General features: G+C 41.0%; 1 protein-coding gene across 1 annotated transcript in view; it reads right to left on the bottom strand.

Annotated features, from left to right (window-relative positions):
- Positions 1–322: 322 nt before the first annotated feature.
- Positions 323–23134, bottom strand: part of KCNB2 (potassium voltage-gated channel subfamily B member 2) — a 406801-nt gene continuing 383989 nt past the window's right edge. Inside the window, exon 3 of the mRNA XM_069731477.1 lies at positions 323–3188. Within this exon, the coding sequence (XP_069587578.1) occupies positions 1068–3188 (2121 nt within the window). The 3' untranslated portion in view covers positions 323–1067. The remainder of the gene's footprint in view (positions 3189–23134) is intronic.

Genomic DNA, 23134 nt, shown 5'->3' with positions numbered 1-23134 from the left:
AACATATTTATGGCTGCGCTCCCTGAAAAATTCCAATACTAACATGTTCTTTGTTCAAGAATACTCCATAAAAGCAAAAAATATAGACTGCACGGGGATACACAAGATAATATTCAGTAAATAGATTGCAGAATGAAGTGTTTCATGGCAATTGGCACTATTTACGTGGCGGCCAAGAACTGTTCTTTAGTACTCGACATTGGGACAGTATGATTATTAACATTTTTGGCAAGTTAACACATTAAATATCAGTCTTCACACTTGCATTTGTGGTTGTATCATCTTGCCTGATTTTTTTTTTTTTTACTTTATTTTTTTTTTTAAATAAGAAATGCAAAAACAATCTTATGCACAGCAAAATCTGCAGTGATTTATAGCACAAAAAATAAAAAATATTCTCTTAATTTAGACCAACAATGATCTCTGAACAGAAAGCATTTACTTCAGTTGCATAACGATTCCAGTTTTGGTGAGCTTTCCAACACAGTATCCATGTTGTAATTCGCACACCGATATCGCTGGAAAAGCTAACGACAAGGTTGCAGTTCTGCAACATAATATAAGTCTGTACAAGTCCTCCAAACAGTACACTGTGAAGGAAGTACTATACCTGCGTCCAGAGGAATAGGTTGGCTTTATGTACTTTTGTTTATACTCAGTTGTCCTAACTAACGTATGTACACATATAGGCTTTCTTAAAGCTCACAAGACCTCATTTCCATCTTTAATGCATGCAGTGACCCATAATCCTTTCTTGAACAAACTCTTCTCTGCTTTTAAATGTTCCAAAACACATGTACAATCATGGATTAAAGGATCAAGGATGTCAGGATTTGCAATACACTGGCTCTTTAGAAGGGCTTTCATTATCATTATTACACACTGCCGCTGAGTCATTATATGGTTTGTTACAAATGGTAGTTCCTGAACTATTTTACTAAGCAATTCTTCATGCCATGCAAAATTAATAGTTTATGGATGTCTTTGAGGCTTTTCCTTTTGAGTTCATAGACTTTACCAACCTTAGTGCTTTTCAGAAAAAAAGTCCTTATTGCTCTTGCAACTAGTCACATGCTGGTCTCGCGTGTCGGACAGTAACCTGTTTCATCAGTGTCTGAGTGGATTTCTGGGACAAATAAATGATTCTCCACGTTACTTTCCTCCTGATTACTGTCCTGTTTAAGGTCCTCTCCTGCCAAGTAAATGTCCTGAGTACAATTTTGATTGATTGTTTTCTGCGGGGAAAGCACATCTGTCTCTGCTGTAGCGTAGTTACCATCATTCTTTTCCTCAACGCAGTTGGTTTTGATGTCCTCCTGAGTATCGTGCTTTGAACCACATACCTGCATGAAGTCATCGTCTTCTGTGTCTATTTCTGTAAAGCTGCTTCTCTTCTTGGAAGAGAGTAAAACTAATTTGGGATTTTGAGAAGGTGATGTAGGAGGCCTTGGGAATACACCTGGAGACTCTGTTTCTGTTTGTTGTTCAGAGGATGAATAGTCTTGCAGAAAAAGTGTGCTTAGCTGAAGATGAGTGTATAGTGGGTGTTCTATTGTCTTAGCTGGCAATGTACCTGTAATATTTGCTGGATTTGGGAGCGAGCTGCCCTTTGACTGTTTGAAATTAACTTTCAAAGACCTAGACCTAATTGGATGATTCAGTTTCATGGAACCCTGGCTATCCTCCCTCTCAGCACCAATTTGTTCTTGGAGAAGTATCTTTGGGGTTCCACATTCACTTCTACCTGATGCTTCAGATAACTTATACTCAAATGTGACATCTTTGGGAGCAAAACCTGGATATTTTGTACGTGGTTGGAAGTGAGACGTTTTAACTTCTGTACCACCTTCTTCACCAACGGTGTATGCAGGGAACCTCATTTCAAGATTACTCCCAGGAAATGGTGTAAGAGGAGATCTTTCTGCTTCAGTGAAGTCTGTTGCGCAACTGGCAAAGCTGTCAATGCTTGAGACACTTCTCATGTCAGTTATCATATCTTTGGGAGCAACTGATAACTGGTTTCTTTTTGAAGAAACCTCTTCCATCTCTATTTCTTCCTCATATGCGGGAGGAATGACTGATTGTTCAAGATAGGCAGAGTTAACACTAGGATGTGACTGTGCTTTTGTGATCTCATTGTACAGCTCCTCTAGTTTCTGGGCACTGAGATGTTGTGGGCTGGAAGAAGAATTGTTTAATAGTTCTTGTGAGTCATGTTGACTGACCTCCTGATATTTATTATCAAATGATTTATTTGAACTTGTCTCAGACATTGTCCTCCTTGCCCATTTCCATCGGCTAGGAGACAAATGATTATCATTAGCGTTCTCTACTTTATTAGAATCGTCGGCAGACTTATCTACAACAATATCGATCAGCTCCATGCTGCGAGCAAATGCATCTTTCAGGTTCATAGAAACTATGCTCCCATTTCTCTTAGCTCGTTCAAGTGCTTCCCTTCTCTTTATTGCCTTCTCCTGTCTTTTCTGCTCTTTGTAGAATTCTGAGAAATTGTTTACAATGATTGGAATAGGCAATGCAATCACTAAGACTCCAGCAATGCAACAAAGGCCCCCAACTATTTTGCCAAGTAATGTCTTGGGGTAAATATCTCCATACCCAACTGTAGTCATAGTTATCGTTGCCCACCAAAATGAGGCAGGTATACTTGTAAATTTAGTAGCATCTTCATCCTTCTCAGCGAAAAACACCAAGCTAGAAAATATCATTATTCCCATAGCTAAAAATAATATCAGTAATCCAAGTTCATTATAACTTCTCCTGAGTGTGAATCCTAGAGATTGTAGACCAGTTGAATGTCTGGCAAGTTTAAGGATACGTAATATCCTCATAATTCTGAAAATTTGAACCACTCTACGGACATTTTGGAACTGAAGAACGCTCTTATTGGATTCTGTAAGGAAAATTGTCACATAATATGGCAAAATGGCCAGTAAATCAATTATGTTCAGAGGGCCTTTAAAAAACTTCCACTTGTTGGGTGAAGAAAGAAATCGCAATAAATACTCCATTGTGAACCAGGCAATGCAAACTGCTTCCACATGTGCCAACTGAGGGTTATCATTCGGTTGCCCAAATTCATCTGGTTCTTGCAGATCAGGTAGTGTGTTCAGTGATAATGCGATGGTCGAAAGCACAATAAACAGAATTGATATAATCGCCAAAATCTGAAAGACAAGATAAAAAAAAGAATGATTTAATGTCAGTTGTAACAAATGAAACATAAATCATTAATATTACAGATACTTTTTATAAATATAATCAACTATATGTCAAGGAAATTAGATATTAGAAACCACCAAAATATTTGTAAGACACTATTATTGCCATTTTATATATCACCAGTGGATGTATCCATTACATACAGTATGTTATTTTTCCCATCCCTTACCTAGCTGTTATTTCTGGAGTGTGCAATAAATTTGATCATTAAATGGGCGACCCATTGTTTAATTGATTGTTGTGCAATGCTTCCTTTTTCCTAGTGTCACTAGCAAGACCTATCATGATTAGATCCTTATTGTTGCATGGGAGCTAGTCCAAACTACATAATATTCCTCCATGTTAATTCTTTTTTCTTTAAATTTAGTAGAAAGTTGAATTATATATTTAAAATCAGATAACTCAAAGCTTATGATTGTCATTACATTAGAAACAAAATCCAAAAAATTTGCATTGAATGCATGAGGTATGGAAACCCACATGTAAAGAATGAAAACTTGTTCCTTCATTAAAGCAGTTCTGTTAGTATTTTTTAAAAGGTTCATCCAGGATTCTGAATTTGCCATCAATTCATAACTGGTATAAGGGTCCATTTATATAGATCGCCGATCTGTAAACTTTTACCAATTGGAGGACGTTTGAGCGCCTACCCTAGATCTCTCAGTGTGCATAGGCTGCCATTGTTCTCTGCAATGCAAGTCCTGTTTACACAGGATGATGCACCACCGAGCACAAGCGTTTTTAACAATGCTCGTTCATCATCTGGCAGTGAAAATGCCCCTTCAGTCAGACCCCTGAAATCCGCTCAAGAGGATGGAGCTGAGCTGCAGTACTATGCACAGCCACACAATTTGCCAAAGCTTGCAAAATTTGGTCTTGCCAATATTACCACTGCGCTTCTACCTGAAAACATTAAGAAAGCCATAAGGCAACATTTCTTAAACTTTACAGGAGATCGGATGCTATTCCTTTAATTTCTTTCCATGCAAATATTATACGAAAAAAACTGTATAAATATAAAGTGTGTGTTCCTCTGCTATTTCTTACACTTCGTTTTGTAAAACTCAGCAATAGTCAGTCTGACATTTTATAATAACAATACAAAGAAATGAACAAGAAGTATCCTAAAACAGTAACCAATCAAGATTGGATGCCGAGTCTGTAAAAACAGAGACCTCATGTACCGAGATTAATTACATTATTTACATGTATTATTGTAGTCTTACACCTGCTGGGGAAGCTTAAAACCCTGCAGTAGAAAAATGCTAAAATATAAATGGCAGATCAATAGCGTCCACCGGATTTGTAAAGTTTAATAACAGCAGCATGCACACAAGTCTGACTAAGCATCGTGAAAATATAATTAAATACAGCAGATTCCTTGCTTTTAGGTACATAATGTTAGGAAGAAGGAAAAATAGAAACTTCACAATTATGCTCGCCATTTTAAGACATAGTTACAACGCTTTTTTTTCCATTTCAATCTTGTTTCACAGGAACTTTCATTAAATGTATAGTCCATCAACAACAGTGAATAGAAATAAATAGCTAATAGAATAAAGCACATTGTATGCAATGTTGATTCAGAGAAGGTAAAAAAAAACAACCCATTGCTCTGTTCACATCAGTGTCATGACTTGGCATGTATCTGTTACATTCTTCTACTACTGTATATCCTACTATATAATTGTCTAAGGGTCACTTCCGTCTGTCTTTCTGTTACGGATATTCATTGGTCGCGGCCACTGTCTGTCATTCATGGAATCCAAGTCGCTGATTGGTCGTGGCAAAACGCCCACCACCATTGCCATGACCAATCAGGGACGGCTACAGTCTGGCGGCAATATGGCCGCTCTTTCCTCCCCGCAGTCAGTGCCCGCTCCATACTCCCCTCCAGTCATCCAGTCAGCCCTCACACAGGGATAATGCCAGCATTACCGGAGTGCGGTGTAACGCAATCCGGTTACAAAGCTGTTAACCCTGTGTGACAAAGTTTTTACTATTGATGCTGCGTATGCAGCAGCAATAGTAAAATGATCTAATGTTACAAATAATAATACAAAAAAAAGTTAGTCTCACCCTCCGACGTCGCGTCCTGTCCGCCGGCAGGTTCCGGTGCTAAGGATGCTATGGGAGAAGGACCTGCCATGACGTCACGGTCATGTGACCGCGACATCATCACAGGTCCTGCGCGCCTGCATGAGAAGGACCTGCCATGATGTCACAGTCATGTGACCGCGACATCATCACAGGTCCTGCGCGAGAAGGACCTGCCATGACGTCACGGTCATGTGACTGCGACTTCATCACAGGTCCTGAACGCCTGCGCGAGAAGCACCTGCCATGATGTCACTGTCATGTGACAGCGACATCATCACAGGTCCTGCGCTCATAGTCATACCAACCCTGGCACCGGAAGCTGAGTATATGTTTATTTTTTATTTTATGTCACTGGCCAATATGCTACATTACTGGGCAATATACTACGTGGCTGACCAATATACTACATACTACGTGGCTGTGCATTATACTACGTGGCTGTGCATTATACTACGTGACTGGGCAATATACTACGTGACTGGGCAATATACTACGTGGCTGTGCAATATACTATGTGGCTGAGCAATATACTACGTGACTGGGCAATATACCATGTGACTGGGCAATATACTACGTGACTGGGCAATATACTACGTAGCTGGGCAATATACTACGTGACTGGCCAATATACTACGTAGGTGGGCAAAATACTACGTTGCTGGGCAATATACTACGTGACTGGGCAATATACTACGTGACTGGGCAATATACTACGTGGCTGGGCAATATACTACATGACTAGGCAATATACTACGTGGCTGGGCAATATACTACGTGGACATGCATATTCTAGAATACCCGATGCATTAGAATCGGCCCACCATCTAGTATACAAATAAATATAGTACTGTGCAAGAGTTTTAGGTGTGGCTAAAATGCTGCAAAATAAAAATGCCTTAAGAAGCAAAAAAGTGGAAAGAAGTGTTGATTTCTTAGTTTTCTCATTTAACAAACTGCAAGGTGAATGTGTTATGATCTGGTGGCGTAGGAGCAGCATGAGACGTACTCTGGAGAAGGTGGTCCCTGTACCGACCGCAAACCCTGAACTTAGCAGCGCAACTAGAAGTAGCCGTGGGGGGTACCTAACACTCCCTAGACCCCTCGACACAGCCTAAGAACTAACTACCCCTAAAGACAGAAACAGGAAACCTACCTTGCCTCAGAGAAAATCCCCAAAGGATAGACAGCCCCCCACAAATATTGACTGTGAGAGGAGAGGGAAATAACATACGCAGACATGAAATCAGGATTTAGCATAGGAGGCCATACTAGCTAAAAAGAAAGAATAGGACAGAGTACTATGCGGTCAGTATTAAAACACTAGAAAATATCCACCACAGAAAATACAAAACTCCACATCTGACTAAAGACATGGAGGGTATATCTGCATCTCCAGAGACACAGCTAGGCTGCAAAAAATCCTTCACAGACAAAGCTGGACTAGGCCAAACATGAAAATCCACAGAACTATAAGGTCCACAGCAGGTGGACAGCAAAAACAAAGCCAGAACTTATCTTTGTTGAAAAGAACAGCAGAACAGAAGAGACCATGTATGGATGTGAATCCTCCAAAAGCAATGGACAACTGGCACTGACTAAAGGATAAAGCAGGACTAAATAGCCCAGCCCAAATTACAAAAAATAAAAACAACTGATAAATGCTGCGATCCAACTACCGCAGCACAACCACTCATAACCACCGGAGGGAGCCCAAGAGCAGAATTCACAACAGTACCCCCCCTTGAGGAGGGGTCACCGAACCCTCACCAGAGCCCCCAGGCCGATCAGGATGAGCCAAATGAAAGGCACGAACCAAATCGTCAGCATGAACATCGGAGGCAACAACCCAAGAATTATCCTCCTGGCCATAACCCTTCCATTTGACCAGATACTGAAGCTTCTGCCTCGAAAAATGAGAATCCAAGATCTTCTCAACCACATACTCCAACTCCCCATCAATCAACACCGGGGCCGGAGGATCAACAGAGGGAACAACGGGCACCACATACTTCTGCAACAAAGATCTATGGAAAACATTATGGATGGAAAAAGAGGCTAGAAGGGCCAAACGAAAAGACACAGGATTGATAATCTCAGAAATCCTATAAGGACCAATAAACCGAGGCTTGAACTTAGGGGAAGAAACCTTCATAGGAACATGACGGGAAGACAACAAGACCAAATCCCCAACCCGAAGCCGGGAACCAACACACCGACGACGGTTAGCAAAATGCTGAGCCTCCTCCTGAGACAACACCAAATTGTCCACCACATGAGCCCAAATCTGCTGCAGCCTGTCAACCACAGAATCCACACCAGGACAATCAGAAGGCTCAACCTGCCATGAAGAAAAACGAGGATGAAAACCATAATTATAAAAAAAAGGCGAAACCAAGGTAGCAGAACTAGCCCGATTATTAAGGGCAAACTCAGCCAATGGCAAGAAAGCCACCCAATCATCCTGATCAGCAGACACAAAGCATCTCAAATAAGTTTCCAAAGTCTGATTAGTTCGCTCGGTTTGGCCATTTGTCTGAGGATGAAATGCGGAAGAAAAAGACAAATCAATGCCCAGCCTAGCACAAAAGGCCCGCCAAAACCTAGAAACAAACTGGGAACCTCTATCGGACACAATATTCTCCGGAATGCCATGCAAATGAACCACATGCTGAAAAAACAACGGAACCAAATCAGAAGAGGAAGGCAATTTAGGCAAAGGTACCAAATGAACCATCTTAGAAAACCGGTCACAAACCACCCAGATAACAGACATCCTCTGGGAAACCGGAAGCTCTGAAATAAAATCCATAGAAATATGCGTCCAAGGTCACTCAGGGACCGGCAAAGGCAGAAGCAACCCACTAGCGCGGGAACAGCAAGGCTTAGCCCGCGCAAAAATCCCACTGGACTGCAGAAAAAAACGCACATCCTGCGACAAAGAAGGCCACCAAAAGGACCTACCAACCAAATCTCTGGTACCAAAAATCCCAGGATGGCCAGCCAACACAGAACAATGGACCTCAGAAATCACTTTACTAGTCCATCTATCAGGAACAACTGGACAGCGGTCAGGTTTATTAGTCTGAAATTCCTGAAGAACCCGTCGTAAATCAGGGGAGATGGCAGAAAGAATCACCCCTTCCTTCAGAATGCCGACCGGCTCAAGAACCCCAGGGGAATCAGGAAACAAACTCCTAGAGAGGGCATCCGCCTTAACATTCTTAGTACCAGGAATGTACGAGACCACAAAATCAAAATGGGAGAAAAACAGGGACCATCGAGCCTGTCTAGGATTCAGCCGTTTGGCAGACTCGAGGTAAATCAGATTCTTATGATCGGTCAGGACCACAATATGGTGCTTGGCCCCCTCAAGCCAATGTCGCCACTCCTCAAATGCCCACTTCATAGCCAACAACTCCCGATTGCCGACATCATAATTGCGTTCCGCAGGCGAAAACTTCCGAGAAAAGAAGGCACACGGTTTCATCAAGGAACCATCAGAATTCCTCTGAGACAAAACGGCCCCTGCCCCAATCTCAGACGCGTCAACCTCAACCTGAACTGGAAGAGAAACATCCGGCTGACGCAACACAGGGGCAGAAGTAAATCAGCGTTTAAGCTCCTAAAAGGCAGAAACAGCCGCAGAGGACCAATTCGTCACATCAGCGCCTTTCTTCGTCAAATCTGTCAGAAGTTTAACCACACTGGAGAAGTTGGCAATGAAACGAGGATAAAAATTAGCAAAGCCCAAGAATTTCTGAAGGCTCTTCACAGATGTGGGCTGAATCCAATCATGAATGGCCTGAACCTTAACCGGATCCATTTCAATAGATGAGGGAGAAAAAATGAAGCCCAAAAAAGAAACCTGCACTCCAAAGAGGCACTTCGACCCCTTCACAAACAAAGCATTATTACGGAGGATCTGAAATACCATCCTGACCTGTTTCACATGAGACTCCCAATCATCGGAAAAAATCAAAATGTCATCCAAATATACAACCATGAATTTATCAAGATAACTCCGAAAGATATCATGCATGAAGGACTGGAACACAGATGGGGCATTAGAGAGTCCGAATGGCATCACAAGGTATTCAAAATGGCCTTCGGGTGTGTTAAATGCAGTTTTCCATTCATCACCCTGTTTAATACGAATAAGATTATATGCCCCTCGAAGGTCAATCTTGGTAAACCAGCTAGCCCCCTTAATCCTAGCAAACAAATCAGTAAGCAAAGGCAAAGGGTATTGATATTTGACCGTGATCTTATTCAAGAGGCGATAATCAATACACGGTCTCAAGGAGCCATCCTTCTTGGCAACAAAAAAAACACCTGCTCCCAATGGTGAAGAAGATGGCCGAATATGCCCCTTCTCCAAAGACTCCTTAATATAGCTCCGCACGGCGGCATGTTCTGGTACAGACAGGTTGAAAAGTCGACCCTTAGGGAACTTACAACCTGGAATCAAGTCAATAGCACAATCATAGTCCCTATGTGGTGGAAGGGAACTGGATTTGGGCTCATCGAATACATCCTGGAAATCTGACAAAAACTCAGGAATTTCAGAAGAGAGGGAAGATGAAATTGACATCAAAGGAACATGACCATGAACCCCCTGACAACCCCAACTAGTCACAAACATAGATTTCCAATCTAACACCGGATTATGTAGCTGTAACCATGGAAAACCCAGCACAATATCAACATGCAAATTATGCAACACCAGAAAACGACAATCTTCCCGATGGGCTGGCGCCATGCGCATGGTCAGCTGTGTCCAAAACTGAGGTTTATTTTTAGCCAACGGTGTAGCATCAATGCCCCTTAAAGGAATAGGGTTCTGCAAAGGCTGCAAGGGGAAACCACAATGTCTGGCAAATTCTAAGTCCATTAAATTCAGAGCGGCGCCTGAATCCACAAATGCCATGACAGAAAATGACGATAATGAGCAGATCAAGGTCACAGATAACAGAAATTTAGGTTGTACAGTACTGATGGTAACAGAACTAGCGATTCTCTTAGTACGCTTAGGGCAATCAGAAATAACATGAGCAGAATCGCCGCAGTAAAAACACAACCTATTCTGACGCCTAAATCCTTGTCGTTCAGCTCTAGACAAAATCCTATCACACTGCATAGACTCAGGGCTCCGCTCGGAGGACAACGCCACAGTGTGCACAACTCTGCGCTCGCGCAAGCGCCGATCAATCTGAATGGCCAGAGACATAGAATCACTCAGACCAGCAGGTGTGGGGAACCCCACCATAACATCTTTAATGGATTCAGAAAGACCCTTTCTGAAAATTGCCGCCAAGGCATCCTCATTCCATTTAGTCAGTACAGACCATTTTCTAAATTTCTGGCAATATGATTCTGCCGCTTTTTGACCCTGACACAGGGCCAACAAGATCTTCTCAGCTTAATCCACAGAATTAGGCTCATCATACAATAACCCCAATGCTTGAAAGAAAGAATCAACATTAAGCAAAGCAGGATTGCCAGATTGCACGGAAAATGCCCAATCCTGTGGGTCACCACGCAGCAGGGATATGATGATTCTAACCTGCTGAATGGGGTCACCAGAGGACCGGGGTCTCAATGCAAAAAACAGTTTACAGTTATTTTTGAAACTCAAAAATTTGGATCTGTCACCAAAAAATAAATCAGGAGTAGGAATCTTAGGTTCTAAGGCAGAAGTCTGAATAATATAATCTGAAATACCCTGTACCCTAGCAGCAAGCTGATCCATCCGAGAAACTAACTTCTGAACATCCATGTTATTACTAGGTTCCGTAGCCACCCAGAGATTAAGAGGGAGGAAAAGACAAAACAGGCTAAGGAAAAAAAAATGGCTCAAAACTTTTCCTCCCTTCTTCTGAGATGCAATTAACTCATTGTTGGCCAGTTGTACTGTTATGATCTGGTGGCCTAGGAGCAGCATGAGACGTACTCTGGAGAAGGTGGTCCCTGTACTGACCGCAAACCCTGAACTTAGCAGCGCAACTAGAAGTAGCCGTGGCGGGTACCTAACACTCCCTAGACCCCTCGACACAGCCTAAGAACTAACTACCCCTAAAGACAGAAACAGGAAACCTACCTTGCCTCAGAGAAAATCCCCAAAGGATAGATAGCCCCCCACAAATATTGACTGTGAGAGGAGAGGGAAATAACATATGCAGACATGAAATCAGGATTAAGCATAGGAGGCAATACTAGCTAAAAAGAAAGAATAGGACAGAGTACTATGCGGTCAGTATTAAAACACTAGAAAATATCCACCACAGAAAATACAAAACTCCACATCTGACTAAAGACATGGAGGGTATATCTGCTTCTCCAGAGACACAGCTAGGCTGCAAAAAATCCTTCACAGACAAAGCTGGACTTGACCAAACATGAAAATGCACAGAACTATAAGGTCCACACCAGGTGGACAGCAAAAACAAAGCCAGAACTTATCTTTGTTGAAAAGAACAGCAGAACAGAAGAGACCATGTATGGATGTGAATCCTCCAAAAACAATGGACAACTGGCACTGACTAAAGGATAAAGCAGGACTAAATAGCCCAGCCCAAATTGCAAAAAATAGAAACACCTGATAAATGCTGCGATCCAACTACCGCAGCACTACCACTCATAACCACCGGAGGGAGCCCAAGAGCAGAATTCACAACATGAATGTACAAGAGAGAAACGTAAATCAAATAATTATTTCGAGTGACCACCCTTTTGCCGTTAAAACAGCATCAGTACTTCTAGGTACACTTGCATAAAGTGAGTGATTTTTTTAGGATTATCGGGAGATGTATGAGTAACCACTTGTACCAAACATGATAATAATCTTCATATGTAGGCTGAAAAATAGTCACTAACTGAAACAGCTCTGAAGGTCTTAAGACTAGGTGAGGTTGTGGAAAACAGTTTCATGTCACAGGTCATACACTTTGATAAGACTGAGCACAGTAACAAGACACCAAGGTAGTTATAGTGCATCAGCAAGGTCTCTACCAAGCAAAAATTTCAAAGCAAACTGTGGTTTGAAGATGTATTGTTTAAGCTCTTTTGATGAAGCATCAAGAAATGAACAAAGTTGAGGACTGTACATAAAATGGTTGGCCAAGGAAACTTAATGCATCAGATGTAGGGCACATCAGCCTTACTACCCTTCAAAATTGGAAGATGCTCAATAGTGCTGTCAGCTCAGAATTGGGAACAACATGTGAAGCCTATTAACACTTCTATTTTTGAAAGCATTCTCACATGGAAGCATTTTTACACACCTGCCTAAAATTTTTCAATATTTTTTTCTGTAATTATGAAGTTAAAAAAAACTTTATGTGCCTAAAAAAAATCATGTAAACATGACAGTTTGTTTATATGCTTTTTGTAATTTTTTAATGTTTTTGGTGGTTTTACCACATTTTTCTCTTAATGTGTTTTTTTTCTGGTTTTTTAGTTGTTATTTTGATTTAACTTTTAATATTACAAGTGTTGAAACTTTTTAAATAGCTGCGATTGATGAATCAGACTAAAAAATCTGAAATAGCTAAACTCAAATCAGCCCACAAAACAAGCGAGCACATATGAAATAGACTTTGAAAAAAAGGCGCAAATGGAATAATGAATTGGGTTCAAACAAAAAAGGTGCAAAACACAATAAAGTCCAAGAACAAAAAAAGATATCCAGGAACTCAAAAAATATAAGTAGTAAAAAAAGCCAAAGAAAAAAATGTAAAAAAATGTGCCTTATGTGTGTCACATTTCATATTTCCCCAGTGACGTTCAGCAAACATCTGGCCACAGAGTTTTTGCTTCAATAAATGTATTGAAAAACGTTAAATGTTATAAATGTACTAGGCAGTAGATGGCACTGTCCTAAAATTTATACAAAACAAGAAGTAGGTTTTTTGTTGTGTGTGTATATATAGACTTTGTATTTTTCTCATCATTATTATTATTTTTTTTTTTATGCAAAACTATGAATCCCATAATTACTTGAATGGCTCATTTTATTACTGCTCTCCATTTGAAGACTACAAGGATTGAGAATGCATTTTAAATGGAACAAAAGATCCCTAAATTAAAAAAATGAAGACAGCCTTCAGAATTGCATTATATATTTCTAAATACATAGAAAACAGGTTTTTTTTAGTAAATACTGTAGAGGAATCTCCAGGGCTTTGTTGTGCAAACTACAGAAGTGATTAAACAATTCCCTGGTGCAGTAAATGGAAGGCACTGTCTCACCCGGCTGCTTTGCATATGCTTTGTTTTGTTTGCTTCTGCAAACCATCTTTACATATTCATTGTACCTCTATGCTTATTTCCCAGTGAAATCATATGTTTGCTTGGGATCAGTACAGAAAAGCAATGTTTTTCCTTCCTATTTGTCAGTTGCTAAAATGAAAAACTTTAGAGACTTTTTTTTTTCATTTAGCTGTAAAACAATTAGATAGTTACACATGGTGGAAACATCAAATGTGTAACTATATTAATTTTGTCAGCCATATGTCCCCTGGAGCCAATCAATGGCCACGTCACTCAGGAAGTCAGAGAGCAAAAACAGCTTCCACTTCTTGCAGGTGCCAGTTTCATCTGAAAGAAGTAAGTGTGAAGTGGCCACTGATTGGCTGCAGGGATCACATGACACAATAATGTCATGAGAGCCCTGGAGATCAGGCACTGAATGTGCACGTTTCGGAGGTGAGTATAGCTCTCATTATTTTAAAAGAGGGAGATATAATGATTGATAAGGACTTGTCTGCGTAGTGGACAACCTATTTAAATGTTTATTCTCTGAGTTTTGCACCGGAAGAACTGGATGAACCAAAATATTTAATTTTCCATATGACAATTTGTTTGTGGATAAGATGTTTGTTAACCCCATTACCAGTCCCTAAAATCTTAATTTGCAGACAATATGTTAGGCAATTGCTGCATTTCCTGTGCTCTCTCAAGGTACATTTACACTGAATTTGTTGCGTGGATTATTAAAAAGTTGTTTCAAAAACTGTTTGAATCAGCTTTTTATTGATTCCAATAGGAAAACCACATTGGTGTTACGCAGTCAATATTTTTCTGATAAAGTTTTAAAAACTGCAAAAAAAAAAAGAAGTGGCATGTCACTTCTTTGATGTGGATTCCTCATACAGTCAACACAAAACTTGTTCTGGAAGTAAGGGGCATGAGTATACAGACTATACAGAGCTTTTTTGAGTCTGTAAACAAGTTTTACAAGCGGAAAACGCATTAGGAAAAGTTCCCTTTATGCAATTTCTAGGTATTTTTTGTTGTAAAGTGCGTTTTTTTCGCATTTGTTAGCAATTCTCAAAGTGTTTTCTGTAAACATTACTGTTTTTTAAACATTTGCTAAAATTTGTAATATTTTGCAAATACATTATGCAATAAATAGAAATGGCAGTGTTTTAGGCTAAGTAAAAAAACCCGCATATGTGAATTTTTGGTGCTTTTGTAGCATTGGATTTTGCTTTTATTGGAAATTAAGGAGCAGCTTCCTAGCAGAAAATGCCTGAAGAAATGACAGGTCACTTATTTTGTTGTTTTTTGAAAATGTGAAGTTATTTAAATATGATCAAAAGACTGAACAGCAAGTTGTATTTCAATGGGAATTAATAAGAAGAGTCTTTCAAGCTGTTTTTGAACAATTTTTCAGGTGTTTTTGGTGTAGAGCTGTTTCAAGAAATTTCCCTAAATACTCTGTGTGTACATAGTGTAAGAGAGTGCTTACTGCGTGTCTTGGGGGACACTCGCTTGGCAATGGGATAAATGCACACAGGCACAATTTTCTTACAAAAACAGTCTATTTGGTTTATTTCAACATCAGCATAAACCGCAACCTCAGGAACTTGGTAGTATGCAACAGCCTGAACACCATCTGTACACATTCGGCTTTACAGTGGAACCACAGTCCCTCACTGACCCCGGTCAGCATAACACAGATTATAGTCCATTACCTGTTGGCGACCATCACACAGGTTCCCGGATGCCTCTTATCCTCAGAGGTATCACATAGAGTAAACACAATCTCTCTCTCTCTCTGACCCCGGTCAGTATAACACGGATTATAGTCCATTACCTATTGGCGACCATCACACAGGTTCCCGGATGCCTCTTATCCTCAGAGGTATCACATAGAGTAAACACAATCTCTCTCTCTCTCTGACCCCGGTCAGCATAACACGGATTATAGTCCATTACCTGTTGGCGACCATCACACAGGTTCCCGGATGCCTCTTATCCTCAGAGGTATCACATGGAGTAAACACAATCTCTCTCTCTCTCTGACCCCGGTCAGCATAACACGGATTATAGTCCATTACCTGTTGGCGACCATCACACAGGTTCCCGGATGCCTCTTATCCTCAGAGGTATCACATAGAGTAAACACAATCTCTCTCTCTCTCTGACCCCGGTCAGCATAACACGGATTATAGTCCATTACCTGTTGGCGACCATCACACAGGTTCCCGGCCTCTTATCCTCAGAGGTATTGCATAGAGTAAACACAATCTCTCTCTTTCTCTGAGCCCGGTCAGCATAACATGCATCCCTGTCCCTTACCTGTTCGTGTCAGCCACACAGGTTCCCGGATACCTCTTATCCTCAGAGGTATCCCACAGACGTCTCTCACTGACCCCAGTCAGTTATTAGACCGTCCACTCCGGAATTATCTCACAAGCCTCTTTGCTCTGGCTCAGACTAGCCAACACTCGCTCCCATGTGCCAAACACACCTCCATTACATAGTTGTAACCACACCCAGGTACATATCACATGGCTAGTCAGGTGATCGTGACATCACAGCAGGTCCTTAAACACACAACCAACTTAGGTGCTCAGACACACCCCTTTGGGTGGGCATGTAGGTGACTGGACCCACCCATCTCTCCAAGTCACCTGGAAGCCTTCCCAATGTAAAACAAATCCCTCCGCAGTAGATCTGTTGAGCAAAACACGCCCAGGCGTCCATCACAGGGCCACCCACCTCTGGGATACATACCACCCATCAATCACATGACCAGTCGCCATGCCACAATAGCCAAACGGCTGCAAAAAATGCAAAGAAAAAAAACTGTTTCAAAACAAGCAAAAAGTTGTGAAAACCAAAACTGCATAAAACAACGGTACAGATTTGTGGCGTGCGTTTCTATGAGAGTCCAATGTGCAATGGATAAAATGCTTGCTTTTTTCTGTGCTAAAAAAAGTCAAAATAAGTGTCTTTTTGGTTTTGTAGCCTGTGCTTTGACTTTTATTTTAAAGTATGGAACAGCTTCATAGCAGAAAATGCCTAAAGAATTGAGAGGTCAATTCTTATAAACACTTGAAAATAACAATTACCGTAAGCAGGCACCACAGTAATACTAAAGGGTGCACACTACATAGTAAAGAACTATAATTGAGGGAAAACGAAAAAACTATGCCAAAAGGTGCAACCCAAATATAAAATTTACATTTGTTTTTTAAATTTATTAAAATGTACATAAATAACCCCAATTGTTTTTTAATAAAAAACAATTAAAGCAAGTACAGGCATCCCAACCCAAAGGGGTAAGATTGGGACCCACTCACAGGGCAATATGATAATCTACTATATAATTGTCTAAGGGTCACTTCCGTCTGTCTTTCTGTCTGTCTTTCTGTCACAGATATTCATTGGTCGCGGCCTCTGTCTGTCATGGAAATGCAAGTCGCTGATTGGTCTCGCCAGCTGCCTGTCATGGCTGTCGCGACCAATCAGCGATGGCCACAGTCCAATCAGTCCCTCCCTACTCCCCTGCAGTCAGTGCCCGCTCCATACTCCCCGCAGTCAGCGCCCGCTACATACTCCCCTCCAGTCACCGCTCACACAGGGTTAATGCCAGCGGTAACGGACCACATTATGCCACGGGTAACTCATTCCGTTACCGCCGCTATTAACCCTGTGTGACCAAGTTTTTACTATTGATGCTGCGTATGCAGCATCAATAGTAAAAATATCTAATGTTACAAATAATAATAAAAAAAAACGTTATTCTCACCCTCCGACGTGCGCCCTCTCCTCGGCAGTGCAAGCGGCAGGTTCCGGTGCCAAAGATGCTATGCGAGAAGCACCTGCCATGATAAATATATAAATGGAGGGCACCGCAAAAATACAACAAAGATTGGAAGGTTCACTGTGGGCTTGTGATTAAACATGAAGAAAGAGCAAGAAAAAGATCATGCCCTCATAGACAGGAACACCTCCATATATATACCAGTATCAAAAATAGTTTTTATTATTAAATTGATATCTTTTCCTTGAGGAAGCCGCTACTCAGGCGGCGATACGCGTGGGAGCCTATCCCACATTCTGCTTCCCCACTTCACAAGATCTTTCTCTATGGCTTTGGACTGTGGGTTTGACAAGGTTTTTTTTTTTTTCCCCCCATGGGATTGAGGTTTTGGGCTCTTGCATTGTCTAGTTCCCCCTCTTCCTCCCCCTCCCGCAGGTCCTATGCGTACTATTACTGAGACATTTCATATATTAACATCTCTTATGCTTTTCTATTTTTTCTACTGTCTCATTCATCACCATTTTTGTTGTACGCCTTTTTTCATCAGTTACATTTTTTCTTTTTGCCATATGACTAAAGTTTCTATATTATTGAAGTATCCTGCACGCATATTATGTGCCTTATTATAGGGATGCATGGTATTGCAATATTAACATCTTCACACCCATTTCATGGAGTGGTCATTTTTCCTTGCATTATTTTCGCTTGTGCAGTTAGATTCTTGTGATAACCTTATTGTGGGAAGCACATGTTTTGTGGGCTGTCATTTTCCTCATTTTAGGATATGACATATATATGGGCATGTTTTCTTGCATGCTTGCATTTTTTACGTGTTTTTAATGGTTTTTGTGTTGTTTTGTGTGTGTACTTAGGTGCAGTCTTGAGTTTTTTGCCAATTTAATAATAAAAACTATTTTTGATACTGGTATATATATGGAGGTGTTCCTGTCTATGTGGGCATGATCTTTTTCTTGCTCTTTCTTAAGGACCTGCCATGATGTCACGGTCATGTGACCGCGATGTCATCACAGGTCCTGCGCTCATACCAACCCTGGGGCCGGAAGCTGCCGCGTGCACCGCACACAAGCGCCAGGGGCCCTCGGAAGGTCAGTATATGTTTTTTTTATTTTAAGTCTTTTTTAACCTGTTACATACGTGGCTGGGTAATATAGTACGTGACTGGGTAGAATAAGGAAAATAAGGAATAAGGAAAAGTAGAATAAGGAAAGGGACCAAAAAAAGAGAAAATCAAACAGGTAAATACCAAATCCAGGGTACGAGGAGATAGTTCCCTGTGAGGGAAGATATGGCCCTACCTGTATCGCCAGAAACGGGTTTCCTCTGGGGGTAAACTAATTCTTTTAAATACTTGGCATTTTTGAAAACTAATTACAGATTATAGACATACTGTACTCAAAATTAAACTAAAAAAATTAAGCACGGCCATTTTTTTCTATTTTCATGGACCAGTAGCTGACTATGTAATGCGTATGGGGTCTGAGGGTCCTCCTAATGTTCTTCTTGATGACAGTGTTTAATTTTCAGCACCTAATCCTTTTATTCTCTGGGGAGATAAGCTCAGAGGCAGATATTTCTCCCCATTTAAACATGTAAATAATTAGCCGAGCCTAATGTACCGTATAGGGAAACACCCTGCGAGCCAGCCAAGCTTTCAGATGGCAGTAATCTGAGGATTTGGGCACATTTACAGCTTTGTTATTCAAATTAATGAAGAGACTGAAAATCTAAATGTGGTGTGCAACAAAGGAATGCTGGAAATTTTCAGCAGAATTGTAAATGCATCTCAGGTCTATAATAGAAGTTTTAATTATCAGTATTTTAATGAATTACAGTTACCTAAAATGATTGATGTATATTGTTTGTAACAAGTTTATTGTTTGTTTCATTTTCTGGTGGCCTAAATTGTAATATTTTGGTAGACTGGAAACCAAAAATTTCCTTTCAAGAACATTGATTGTAAAAGCACGCCAACCCAAAAGTATTCAAATTTCTGTATTTTAGGAGCATAAGTAAAAGACATGAGGCTGCATACACACATTGATACAGAATTCAGTTGATCGACTTTCTTTAAAGTAATTGGCAACCAGCAAACCGAGCACCTGACATGGTGTAATAATGTCAGCTCTATCTGTGAATTCACCAACACAATGAAGATTGTATTGTTTCACTCTGAACTGGCGTCATCTATTGTGCCGCAATTCTACCCTGTAGTGAATCATTGCAAAGTAACGTAGTTCACATAAAAACCTACATAGGTTTAAGGGCTGCGGATTTCCCGACAAACTGATTTATATTCATACGAGCTGTAAGTGAATTCTGATTAATATGTTTCCTCTGTGATAAGTGTATTCTTTGTTACAGGAAATTCAAAGCCTGTTGCCACTTGGGCTTACTCATTTTGTATCGTTCAGTCGCGTTTTTCTGTGCCTTCATCCTTTTAAATATTCTCTATGCAAACAAGATACAGTATTTGAAGCTATCCTTTGAAATGCTTTGTGTGAGTTTTAACCATTGTCTGAGCAGCCGTTATTTTAGAAGAAGATCGCTATTATAGATACAAATGACTAGCATCTCGGCCCGTCCAGGTTTAACTATATAGAAAAAGGAAAAAAAGTACAAGCCGTTGTCTCATAGCAGTCGTGGCAGAGGAAATCTATAGACTGCTAAAGCTCCGGTGATCGGGGAATAGGTCTCCCTTGGCAACTCACAAAATTAAATAGTGCTGTTCAAAAATACCGTATTTTCCAGCGTATAAGATGACTTTTTAACCCCTAAAAATTGTCCCAAAAGTCGGGGGTCGTCTTATACGCCGGGTACGGGTGCACGGAGCGATCCTGGATGGTTCCCAGGGTCTGAAGGAGAGGAGACTCTCCTTCAGGCCCTGGGATCCATATTCATGTAAAAAATAAAGAATAAAAATAAAAAATATGGATATACTCACCCCTCCGACGGACCCTGGCTCTCAGCGGTGCAAGCGTCTGCCTCCGTTCCTAAGAATGCATTGATCGTAGGACCTGCGATGACGTCGCGGTCACGTGACCGCTCACGTGACCGCTCATGTGACCGCGACGTCATCGAAGGTCCTTCACTCACTGCATTCTTAGGAACGGAGGCAGACGCTTGCACCGCTGAGAGCCAGGGTCCGTCGGAGGGGTGTGTATATCCATATTTTTTATTTTTATTCTTTATTTTTTACATGAATATGGATCCCAGGGCCTGAAGGAGAGTCTCCTCTCCTCCAGACCCTGTGAACCACACGCCGTATAAGATGACTGGGCGTATAAGATGACCCCCGTCTTATACGGCGGGTATATCCCAAATTCCATATTCTATATGGAAAAGTTGGGGGTCATCTTATACGCTCAGTCGTCTTATACACCAGAAAATACGGTATATAAGGACACCCCATTATACAGTAAAAAGTGGGTCACCTCAAGCATGCTTTCATTCTTATACTTTTTATCTTCATTTCTATGTATTTTAGGCCTCCTTCACATGTCCGTGTTTCCTCTACATGTACCACATGTACCCATTACAACCTATGGCGCTGCTCACATGTCCGTGTACACTGACCGCGTGTCCATGCAACACACACGGAGACATGTCAGGTTTTTTCCAGCAGCACGGATGACAAGCGCCAATCCAAGTTTATGGGTCCATGAAAAGTGTGTACAGCATCTGTGTGCCGTCCGAGTGTTGCCCGTGTGTTGTGTGTCTGCTTTGCATGTTTAACATTGCAAAGTATAGGAGAAGCTTTGTAATTTCATTCCTTCTTTATCTAAACACTGATGACAAATACTGATGACGCCAGTGCTGGTTTTTCACATATGTGTATTTACACACATGTGTGAACAGGGCAATATACAACATTTTTCCCTGCCAAACGTCCAGCATTTGCACACTTATTTTAAGGCTTGATTAATTTTGTAGCCATTTTAGTATGGCCACGCTTGCCTGCCTTTGATCCCCACGCTCTTAAACGCACAATGATGTCCTATCCTGTAGGCCACCAAACACATTAGATACAAGGAAACTGAACCTGCCAATGTAGGCAAAATTGACTCACCATCTAATGTGTTTGGAGGCCTACCCTAGTCTTCCATGATTGATGATGTCAGGGAAGATAAGGGGCTAAGGCTGGGTTCACATTGCGTTATGGCAGTCCGTTAGACGGACTGCGTTACACCGTGGCATAACATGGTGTAACGCAGTCCGTTAATGCTGCCATTAACCCCTATTATTGGGCGCATCGCCAACGCATGCCAAAATTGGCATGCGCTAGCGATGTGCCGTCATTCAGTGATGGAGCCTCGGCTTCATCACCGCTAGCACAGATGAATCCTCTGCGCTAGTGGTATAGCATAATGCGATGGCATGTATACTATAGCGCTAACGCAGCCCGTCAACGCTATGCGCGATGTGAACCTGGCCTAACAGCTTGCATTCGAAAGCCATTACCAGGGGTGTCTTCTGAGCTTTTCTCCTATGTGCTAATATACTAATATAAGTAGCAAATTATTATTTGTGTAAATCATAAAATAATATATTCTGCACAGAAGATTAGAGAAGATCAATTAACTAAGTAGAACCATCTTAAGTAAGACCACTTGATTCTCTTGTTCGTTCAGACATCATTTATAGGACCCTCTTGGAGAATGTCTCTCATAAATGTGGCAATGATTATTCTAAATGTTCATAACAAAAGAACATGTCAGGACATTTTATTTAGAAAGACCTTTTACTAGCATAACTGATTGCAGCTCTGCTAAATGCCCAGTAACATGCATTGATTTATACCCGATCTATACATAAATATGTAACGGCTGCAATGTGCAATCTGATTTATTCACCTGTGTCAACTAGAAGGCATTATTGTATTTGTGGCCTATTTCGAGAAACGCAGATAACATAAGGATCCTGTTACTGGAACTAATCTATTGCTGCAGATAAAAATACTGTGTTAACAAGAAAACGGTCCCCGCAAATCATAATTACTGATTAACATCACTTGCATATGGAGAACGGTATCCAAAAAGATTTACTGTAGGGGGTCATTATTGTTTTTTGTGAATGCTCATAAAATTGCCCCAAACATCTGTATATTGCACATGTTTAGCATCGCTAACAGCAGTTTTAGTGTGTATCTACATTGTATTGCATAGAAAACAAGAATGTCTCCCCTAGGCCACGTTCACACGTTCAGTATTTGGTCAGTATTTTACATCAGTATTTGTAAGCCAAAACCAGCAGTGGAACAATTAGAGGAAAAGTATAATAGAAACATATGCACCACTTCTGCATTTTTCACCCAATCCTGTTTTTTCTTACAAATACTGATGTAAAATACTGACCAAATACTGAATATGTGAAAGTGGTCTTAAAGGGGTATTCTTACCTTAATTGTTCAGTAGCACACAGTTTCCTGCCACTCCTGTTTGCCATGGGTAGTCCACTCCTGACAGATCAGCCCAGCAGCATCAATCTGCGCTGTCCAATGCTGCAAACAGAGGCAGCTTTGCCTCTGCAGTATCAGAAGAGTCCAGTGGCAATAAAGCTTCAAAGCGGCACTTACAAGCTCCATAGAAAAGAGCTTGTAAGCGCTGCACTCCTTGCCTGAGGCTATGTGCCCACGTTGAGGATTTATGTGCGGATTTTTCCGCTGTTTTTGAAAAATCCGCAGGTAAAATGCATTGCATTTTACCTGCAGATTACCCGCGG

This window comes from Ranitomeya imitator, chromosome 6, assembly GCF_032444005.1.
Source record: "Ranitomeya imitator isolate aRanImi1 chromosome 6, aRanImi1.pri, whole genome shotgun sequence".
Taxonomy (NCBI): domain Eukaryota; kingdom Metazoa; phylum Chordata; class Amphibia; order Anura; family Dendrobatidae; genus Ranitomeya; species Ranitomeya imitator.
This window is presented reverse-complemented; position numbering and strand designations above follow the sequence as displayed.